The 10,278-nt window shown below is 39.5% G+C and overlaps 2 protein-coding genes across 3 annotated transcripts; one reads left to right on the forward strand and one right to left on the reverse strand.

The window, feature by feature from the left end:
- Nucleotides 1-449: 449 nt before the first annotated feature.
- Nucleotides 450-2,447, reverse strand: LOC131302112 (glycine-rich cell wall structural protein-like). 2 transcript variants are annotated; one of them, XM_058328751.1, is made up of 3 exons: nucleotides 1,012-2,447; nucleotides 904-978; nucleotides 450-834 (listed from the first exon to the last, which is right to left on the reverse strand). In XM_058328751.1, exons 1-3 carry the CDS (start codon nucleotides 2,180-2,182, stop codon nucleotides 677-679), a joined length of 1,404 nt encoding a protein of 467 aa, XP_058184734.1. In that variant the 5' UTR covers nucleotides 2,183-2,447; the 3' UTR covers nucleotides 450-676. The 2 variants fall into 2 exon arrangements, with proteins under 2 accessions (XP_058184734.1, XP_058184725.1); XM_058328742.1 differs by having other exon boundaries at nucleotides 904-2,447.
- Nucleotides 2,448-6,594: 4,147 nt separating this feature from the next.
- On the forward strand, nucleotides 6,595-10,278 carry LOC131302164 (trihelix transcription factor ENAP1-like). Its single transcript, XM_058328764.1, has 2 exons — nucleotides 6,595-7,942; nucleotides 9,935-10,278. Exon 1 carries the CDS (start codon nucleotides 6,892-6,894, stop codon nucleotides 7,939-7,941), a length of 1,050 nt encoding a protein of 349 aa, XP_058184747.1. The 5' UTR covers nucleotides 6,595-6,891; the 3' UTR covers nucleotide 7,942; nucleotides 9,935-10,278.

The following is a 10,278-nucleotide window of genomic DNA, read 5'->3' on the forward strand; positions in this document are numbered from 1 at the left end:
ATGCGTACTTTTGGATTTGACAGGTAAATCTAAATGAGTCTTCTATGTATTTGATTGGCTTCTCTTGAAATTGAATCAGAGAAATTTTTTCACTCCCTTGCATTACACTCTGCATGATTTTCATTATCTCTGAATACTAGATATGACCTCAAAGTAACAAGCCTGTAATTTTTGAGAAACATTATGAAGAACTCAATCTTTTGTAATGCTGCTTTGATGATCATAAGGGCCAAAAATCTACTTCTTGTGCCCAAAGAAAATGGTCAATTGTCAAATTATGAAGGTTTGAAGTTTTAATGAATATCGACGGGCGAAGGCGGGTTAGCCCTCCCAATACACTTGCCCCGTGCCAGCATGGGGTGTCTTGAGTACAGCGTGAGTGCTGGACCCATAAAGCCAACCAACAGTGTTCTATGGACTAGAAAAAGTATAGGTGGATGGATCACATCTTGATTGATAATGGATTCAATGACAATTATTGTCTAAGAACATACAAGTACATTTGAAGAATTCAAAGATATACTACATAGAGTTACTATGGGCAAAGTTTATGGTAGGTAGAGATTGAAAAACAAAAGCAACGATGCCATGCACATAGGTACAGAGGGTTTGATATACACCCCCAGAAACTTGTTTTCAAGCCAACTTCATGGCTTCTTCATTTCAACACTGTCAATTAATGGAAGCTGTTTATTATGCCACCATCACCACTTTCAGGCCCTTCAACACTGCCAATTCCGCCGTTGCCATCTCCACCGCCAATGCCGCTACCCACACCTCCAACTGCCCCCAAACCTCCTCCAACTCCATTGCCTATGCCGCCTCCAAATCCTCCTCCTCCTCCAGCACCACCAACTGCACTCCCAACTCCTCCGACTCCACCTCCACTCCCTCCACCAACACCTCCTCCTCCTCCAGCACCACCAACTGCACTCCCAATTCCTCCGACTCCACCTCCACTCCCTCCTCCAACACCTCCTCCACCATCGATTCCTCCTCCAATTCTGACACCTACACCACCACCAACACCAACTCCACCACCTATTCCACCACCGAGGCCTCCGCCGCCAAGCCCCCCACCAGCACCACCACCTCCTATACCACCCCCAAGGCCTCCCCCAGCACCACCACCAATACCGGCTCCAACACCACCTCCACCTCCTATACCCCCGCCAACACCACCTCCAATCCCGCCTCTTCCACCTATACCCCCACCATAACCTCCACCACCGCCTACACCTCCTCCAACCCCACCTCCACCTCCTATACCCCCGCCAACACCTCCACTAGCACCTCCTCCACCTCCTATACCTCCGCCAACACCTCCGCCACCACCTATGCCCCCACCACCACCTACACCTCCTATACTGCCGCCGCCACCACCACCACCACCACCTCTTATACCCCCGCCTCCACCAATACCTCCACCTCCTATACTCCCGCCACCACCAACACCACTTCCACCTCCTATACCCCCGCCTCCACCACCCCCTCCACCTCCTATGCCCCCACCTCCACCAATACCTCCCCCACCACCTACACCTCCTCCACCTCCTATACCCCCGCCACCACCAACACCTCCTCCTCCACCTCCTATACCGCCACCACCAACACCTCCTCCCGGACCACCTATACCACCACCAACACCGCCCCTACCTTTACCTCCATGTCCAATTCCTCCCCCTTTCCCACCTCCTCCCCCTATTCCTTTGCCAATGCCACCTTTTGTCCCTTTACCTATACCACCACCACTACCTCCTCCTCCAACACCTTTGCTAATTCCACGACCACTGCCGTGATGATGAATTTTCTCCTTCTTTCGGCGCTTTTTTCCACTAGCCCCACCTTTTCCACCCGTCCCGCCACCACCTCCTTTTCCAACACAATCAGGTTTCGCTATGCCACTATCAGGCTTTCTATTACTCAAACTAAACCCGTCCCCATTGCCAGAACCGAACGGATGGCCTAAACTCAACCCTTTCCCAACAGTACCATCATGTAAACGCCCATTCCCACCATTCCCTATCCCACCCCAGTTTCCATCATATAACCCTTCCGGTTTCTTCACTTTCTCACCATTTTTAACCTCTAACTCCCTACCCTCAATACCACCCGCTACCAAGAAAACCCACACCACCACAACCAAGACCACAAGACCATTCCCTACCATTGTTTTCCCCATTGCCACACAATTGTTTCAAGCAAGCTGAGAGCATGTGAGATATAAAGTCTGCTTCTCTGCTTTATATAGAACAGAGCTTGGGCTTGCAAAATTTTCACATTATCTTGCTCCCTGATTTCACTTTTCCCCTGCATTTTTTGTCTATAACTTCAGAAAATAAAGACAGAGGAGGCAAAATATGGTTGGGATGTTATAGCAATTGCTTCACTACTAGCTTTCCAACACTTATCCATCACAATTATGCTTGCATTCATGGCCAACGTCTCTCTCTCTCTCTCTCTCTCTCTCTCTCTCTCTCTCTCTCTCTCTCTCTCTCTCTCTCTCGGGTGAAAAAGCTATGTCAATAGGCATTCCATTGGCTCATGCATACTGTGAGTGTTGGATACTGCTATGGCAAGATTGAAAGAATGAAATTAGATTGGGGAGGTGGAAGTTGAACGTACAACCAGAAAGAAACGATTGATGATTGCAAGCATATGACAATGTGCTGTCTACTGCCCTTTAGTTTGGGCACGGTTGTGGCAATCACAGTGCTCACGAGCTTCTTTCATTTGGTTGAATTCATTTCTCTCTCTCTCTCTCTCTCTCTCTCTCTCTCTCTCTCTCTCTCTCTGGTTTATAGTAGTTATACTGTTATATGCGAGGAAATGTAATGGGGTTCTTATTTTTTATTTAAACTAATGTTAATTTAGATCTTTGATCTTAATTAGTAGATGAGGTAATAGGATTGTGGTTTGAAAGATTCCTAAAGATCTAAGAAGGTTTCAGTAGATACAGTCTCAGTTAATGTTCCATGTAAGAGGTACATGAGTCGTCTTCTTTTTTTTCTTTACACAAACATGGTTTAACCACCAAAGGTGTTTGATGTCTTTTCATAAACTCGAACCCGAAACTTCATATTTTGGAGCTAAGGGGAACTACCAGATGGGCTAAGTATATTTTGGAGTTAGAACGTACCTAAGCACATATTATTGTGTGAGCATAAACGGGAGCAAGTGCATGAGCATAGGGGCGTGAGCGCGAGCGTAAAACATTCCTCGCTATTAGTCACATATTTTGTAGTCCATGCGCGCAGGACGTTTCTACCTCGGTAGCAAGATCTGCTAATTAATTTGGTAGAACTTGATGTCTTAGTTCTTCTTGCTAAAATAAATCACTTCAATCCCATATCACTTGGATTTTGGATTGGTGCTGTGCAATGAGGTGCACATCACCGTGCTGTGCACCTTTGAGCCATTGGATCGTTAATCTAATGGCTCGGAACTCATCTCGGCAATCAACAATCGAGAGCCATACAATTAAATATTCATACTTAAAATTAAAGTTCATGTGCATGAGCAATAAAATATTGCAGTTTATTAGAAAAACATTGCAAAGTGGGTTTTATCTGGTGAATAAGGCGCTGAAAAAGGTAAGAAAAGAATAAAATAAGTTTTACCCGATCAACAGTCGCTTGCTTGAAATAACCAGGGACTATAGCAAAATCAAAATTTGGGTTGGTGTAGCGAGACTGGTGTGAAAGGGTTTTTGAAGCTTTGCTATCTAGTTTAACCAAAAGTGGGTTTTAAAGAGCCTGGTAAAGATGCTCTTTAAAAAAAAAGTGACTCGCTAAAATGTGGAATGTGGCAGGGGCGGCTTTACAATTGTTTAAGGTGGTTGGAGCAAACCCTTGGGTTCAAAAAAATGCGCAAAAATTTAATATTTGGACATTTATAGTTTAATATTTTCTCTGATATTGTTTGTACACAATCATTCGTATGAAGACAAAGGAAATGACAGTTCTCTTATACATTTGTAAATAAGTACTAGACGATATAGCTTAACAAACAAAATAAAACAAGCCCAATAAATTTTCAACCTAAATGAGTATTTTTTTTTTTTTTACTTCATACAATGTTTAATATAGAAAAATTTATTGAATATTTTTGTCACCGCAGAACTAAATTGGAATCGCCCTTAAAATGTTGACTAGTTGTACATGCTCTAAGAAAGGATAGACAGAAAAACCCAAAAGTAAATGAGACTTATCTTTTTCTTTCTCATTTTTCGCTCCTTGAAGAGACTGAGAAGATCATTAGACTTCTCAAAATATATAAAATAAAAGCCTCGGTGCCCCTATATTAAGGTGGTCTTTCCGTAAAATTTTGTCTATAACTCAATGACTTTAGACAAGCTATTTCCGTTAAATGAACTTTTTAGTTGATGTATGTGAGGAAAACGACCTATCTCGAAATTTGTAATTTTAGGTTTTTATGGGCTTTAATCCGTTTAGAGAATTAGGTCGCTTCCTTTTTGTTTTGATAAACGCCCTTTGGGCCCCTCGTCTACATCGCTTGGTCCATGGCCCAACTGAAAACGAAATCTTAACCCAAAGCTTTACCGAGAAGGGTCAAGTCCAGTTCTAATTCTCCATTTTGGTCTAGTTTTGAGATCATTTTTTAATCAAAATAATAATCCTAACCGTTAATCTCGTCGGCATTGTCAGTAAATTTAGTCGTTCAAAAAATTAAAATAAGGAATCGGATATCGATAGTCGTATTAGCAAGTCACATTGATAACATAAATATGAACAAGGGATATAATTTGAAGTTTACATCGTCAATGTTTTTTTTTTTTCCACGGATATAATCTGTTTATGTGGCTATTGATGTATAACAAAATTTAGTTTCTTTTTGGAAAAAACCCGAGAAATCTATAGATAGAGTGATTGGTAGGTCGAGAATGGCCCTTAAAGGCCTAAAATTAGGAAAACATTAAGGAGCATTTTCCAATCAAAGATGTTAAAATTGACATGACATGCCAAATTATTGACGTTTTAAAACAACTCCAAAATATTTTGGTCGCATTTTTCATCTTCGCTCTCCTGTCAAATTTGGTATTAAATTATTTTTCCTATGATCTGAATAGGACACATATTTGGCAGACTAAATTTTTAGTAAGATCCTGAACAACAAAAGAAGAACAAAAAAAAAAAAAAAAAAGAGAGCGAAGATGAGTTTGTTAGATGAAATTACCCTATTGCCCTCTCTAAAAAAAATAGGAAAAAAAAGAGAAGACAAATCATAGCCATTCGTGTGTGTTGAAGGTACTGACATAGTTTGTCAATCTCTCGTCGTACAAACACTACAAGAATCAATTGAAAAGCAATTGATTCTGCGTGGTTCTCTGCGAATTGTCTCTGTTCATAGTTTTTTTTTCTAGAAAAGCAATTGAAAGGACTTAATTAAAAAACCGAGTAGGGTGAACATAAGATGAGTTTTTAATAAACTTGACAAAAGAAAAACGATAAAAATTCAAACTAAAATCATATATTAAAAAGAAAAAAAGATTTATGTCCAGGTTAGAATGGAGCGTTAATATTTCGATTGGACCTTTGTCAAAGCATCTCCAATTTATCATTTCCTTGATGTCCCGATGTGAGATTTGGGAATGTCACAATTAAGGTTTTGATGAAAAAGTTGCGTGTATTTTTGAAAATAAAATGAAGGTGCATTTGAAAAATATAGAGTTAAGGAAAAATGTGTATAAACAGTGACATATTCCGAATACACTTTTTTTTTTTTGCATAAAATATAATTTTATGAGTCTCCAAGATAGAAAAATTGAGGGCCTCTTTGGCTAACTTTCGAATTTTTCCTTCGTCTTATGAGTTTTTTTTTTCTAAAGTTTTGTTCATTTTTCGACTCATGTCCATCGAACCATGTGATGTAAAAATTTGATCCAAATATAACATTCGTAAAAATTAAGGGGAAAAAAAATAAAATTTTGTTGTAGCCAAAAAAAAATAAGTAAAAAAAATTTAAAAAAATCGTACTAGAAGAAAGTCTTTAAAAAGTTCAGCCGAAGAGCATAAAAAATCAAAATAGAGAACTCTGACTTATGTACTAGAGTAGGCCTGTCAATGAGCCAGATTCGATCCCTATCCGATAAATTCGAATCCGATAAGACTCAAATCCTATCCGAACTCGATAAAACTTGAATCCGATAGTGATAATTTGAATATGAAAAATCTAGATCCGAAAACATTTTTACTTCAAAAATTTTAGCGAAAAATACAATTTTTTTTCAAAAAAACAATTTCCAAAAAAAATTTAAATTAAAAATTCAAGTTTAAACTAAAAAATTTAAAATAAAAATACAACTTCTTAAACAAATTTTTTTTTCAAAATAAAAATTTATAGTTTTTTTAAAAAAAATTTAAAAAATATTAAGCTCGGATCGGATTGATAACGGATTTAATCCGTCTGATCTGATCCGAATCCGTATTTGGATTGCCGAATTCGGATTATCGGATCGACGTTATCGGATTGAATTTTTCGGATCAAATCTGGATCCGGATCGGATCGGATCGGATCCGGTTCATTGTACAAGTACATTTTTTCGATTGGACAGTTGACATCAACCTCCCGTGCCCACTTTAGCATCAACTACCACCAATCAACTCTCCAAGTCCCAACTTCTCTCTCTCTCTCTCTCTCTCTCACTCATCACCAATCCGAAAAACCCAGAAACTAGGGTTTCATCTCCAAACCCTATCCCTCTCCTCTCCAATTAATCCCCAAATCCCAAATAGCAATACAATTAAGTTCCAGCCCTATCAAAAGCCAAATCTTTTCGTCACCTTAAAAAATTAGGGCTTTTTTTTTTTGGTTCCTCTCAATCTCTATACTCACACATATTGATTCATATATTCCTGTATATAGGAATTTATGGACAATCCTAATAATCTTCGCTCAACGTATAACAAATCCTCGACTCGGTCAGAGCATTCCAATCGAAACCCTAGTTCTTACTATCACGACGAGGAAGAAGACGAGTACGAAGGCGATGAATTAGGCGAAGGAGAAGAAGACGAAGGAGTCAACGACGAATTGGACGACGATAACGACGAGGAAGAGGAGGAGGAGGACGAGGAGGAGGAAGAACAAGAGGGTATCGAAAATGGGTACGACGAATCGAGGAGGCGCCAGAAGAAGCGGAGAATCGAGAGCCTGGTGTCGGATTACGAGTTTGCCCCTCGAAAGCAGCCCTCGAATTCATCGCCGGCTGAGTGGACGGACCACTCGACGTTTTTGTTGTTGGAGGCGTGGGGGGATAGGTTTATGCAGTTAGGGAGGATGAGCTTGAGGTCTGAGGATTGGCAGGATGTGGCCGAGAAGGTCTCGGAGGGGTCGAAAGTCGACTGGGACAATGCACAGTGTCGGAACCGATTGGATTTGTTGAAGAAGAAGTACAAGAAAGAGAGGGAGAGAATGGAGGGGACGGGAGGAGGGTATAGTGGTAAATGGGGATTCTTTAAGAAGATGGATATGTTGTTGAATTCGTCGTCGGCTAGAGAACAATGTGGGTTGCCATGTGGGATTGATTCAGGGGAGTATGTGTTTATGAACCCGAGGGTTTATTTGGACCGGTCGAATGGGTTGGATGAGATGAGAGATAGTCCGGAGGGGTCTGAGTCGTTGGAGGACGATGGGGACGATGATGGGGTGATGCCGAGGAGGGATGGGTCTGCTTCGTTTGGGTTGTTGGCGGATTCGGTTAAGAAGTTTGGGGAGATTTATGAGAAGATTGAGAGTAGTAAGAGGCAGCAGATGATGGAGTTGGAGAAGATGAGGGTTGATTTTCAGAGAGAGTTGGAGGTGCAGAAGAAGCAGATTCTTGAGAGGGCGCAAGCCGAGATTGCTAAAATCAGGGGAGGGGATGATGGTGATGATGATGATGATGAAACAGACGTTTCTGCGGAGAATTTTAGTGGGTAATGTATGTGGCCTTCTTCCCTTGTGTAGATTATGATGGTTATAAGACCGTGTATTGTATATATGCTCTTTTATTAGTAAAATAGTTGATTGTTGTTAGTAACTTGCATAATAATTGGTTTGCTGTTATTGTTTCATTTAAAACTTTTTTACATGGTCTTTCTCTTAGTAGTAGGATCCTTCTAAAATGGGTGCGCTCCCAAGATGGGTCGAATCAGCACTCCCAAGATGGGAGCTTGACGAGAGCTCGCTCCTAACTAATATGGGAGCTTATCGGGCTGTTAAGGCAGTTTATTCTCTTACTTTTAAGGGAATTATGCTATTGTGGAAATAAGAATATGAAAATCATATTAGTCAAGAAGTTTTGCAAATAGAAAATATCTATCTTCCAATAATTACCCTTTTAAGACCGCGAATATTCTCAATAAGTATAACTTTTTTTTTTTTTAATGGTTAAGTATTTAAAGATATTTTATATACGTATTTATATATAACCTATATACAATCCTTAGGTGCTCTCAACTTTAGGAGCTTCTAGGTGCCTCTGTTCCTCCGCACCTGCTCCCACTTTGTGCTACTAAGGTCCTTCTATAGAAATGCATTGCATTCATTAGGGGAAGTAATAGATCAATATAGTCATTTATTAGTACAAAACTACAAATAAATCTTGGAGAACTTAATGCCTCTTCTTTTTTTCTTTTATCTCAACTCCTGCTATTGTCATTGATTGTGGTGGATAGAATGGGATTGATGTTGTTTTGTTTTATTCTTTTATTTATTTATAATTTTCATTCTCTTTGGGTGCTCAGTGATTTTCCAAGTCAATGACTGGGTAATTGCGAGATGTATTATGACGTGTGCGTTGAGCATTGAAAGAATGTCAATTTGTTTACTACTTGTAATCATATTAAATCAGGACTGAGTATCTATTTTCATCTTGTTTTAGTACCACTCCCAGAACATCCTTCCTAGTGCTATTACTTCTTTTATTCAGTACCTATCACTGGATGACGCTTAATGTTTGTAATTGCTTATACTATGTGACAGAACACAAATCATTTCTAATGGATTTATGGTTGGGCTCAGTTTAAGTTTAACATCGGCATCATAATTAGTCGCAGCATTTACTGTATGAATTTAGCGATGTCCTGATATCAAAACTTCAGAAGTTGCCAATTTGGTATTTTGTTTGCATCACTTTCAAGTTTTTGGAACTTTTACTTCTTGATCACGATTAGTGCTAGGAAACAATGTTTGTACATGACATCATTGAAGTTATTAAAAGGTGTATTAGCAGCTATGACATTTCTTTAAGACTCTTTCGCCATCAAACAAGATCATTTCTTTAGGGAGTTTTCATTAGGTTGTCTCTCCAAAATCACAGCACTGAAAGATAATTTATTAGCTTGCGCTAGGTCAGACTTTGCTGAAGCAATGGCCTATGCATCTTACAAGCCTTAGTGTTGAGCTGGGTGCGGGATCTTTCTTCATAGACATGGAGAAGGTGGGCCTCATCAAGTTCTCTCATGATTTTGGGACTTGCATAATGGACCAATGGTAAGGTGGTTTCAAAGGCTGTTAAAAAAAAGGTGGTTTCAAAGGACCTTGGTTCTTAAAAATTGCATAAGCTGTAAACCTAAGCAGTTATGATTGGTGGTTTGGTGTTGTGTTGTAGGGCGGTGATGTAAACGATGTTTGACAGTCCTCTTCTCGTTGTTCGAAATTGTATACACAACTACACATTGTAGCAGTTGGGATTGTTTTATTGCGTCATACCATATTTTACCGATAGCAACTTAGATTCGTAGGTTGTAGTTTCATTCCGGAATATGTAGTATGTTAGTATGATTTCATGAGGTTCTGGTTATCCCAAGTTGGATTCTTGTAGTAATTTGGACTGTTCTATTGTCTATTCAAATTAATTTAATGTTTTTTTTTTGATAATCTTCCCCAAATGAAGATGTTAATAATGCTTTTAAAAACATGTTATTTGCAGGTGCGGTTATTAAGCAGGAAGAAGATAATGGAACCTACTGTAATCTTTGAGTAAAAGATATTTGCTCTCTGCTATGGTGGAAGCAGTCAATCTGTATCAGATGCAGTGCGAATGCTTGGGACAAGTTGCAGGTTTTCTATAATGTGCTAGGCATGTGGACTTTTTCCTTATTATCCAGTATAATGGTTTCTATATTCTTTTTACTGTGATTTGTAGCCTTTTAAGCTTCTGAATTCATCATCTTTGTTTTCTTAATCTTCTTCCTACGTTAATTAGTAATCTGACCCTCCTTTATGATATTACCGGCATGATAAATGAAGTAAATTCATGATTTTCTGTCACTA

The sequence above is a fragment of the Rhododendron vialii genome, chromosome 1a, assembly GCF_030253575.1.
Source record: "Rhododendron vialii isolate Sample 1 chromosome 1a, ASM3025357v1".
Lineage (NCBI taxonomy): Eukaryota > Viridiplantae > Streptophyta > Magnoliopsida > Ericales > Ericaceae > Rhododendron > Rhododendron vialii.

Excerpts from the sequence above, each read along its gene's own strand:
- LOC131302112 (XM_058328742.1), bottom strand. The coding sequence starts at position 2,182 with ATGGGGAAAACAATGGTAGGGAATGGTCTTGTGGTCTTGGTTGTGGTG. Across the intron at positions 835-903 it reads TGGTGCTGGAGGAGGAGGAG|GAGGATTTGGAGGCGGCATA; the intron begins GTGTTGGTGGAG and ends CTGGAGGAGGAG.
- LOC131302164 (XM_058328764.1), top strand. The coding sequence starts at position 6,892 with ATGGACAATCCTAATAATCTTCGCTCAACGTATAACAAATCCTCGACT.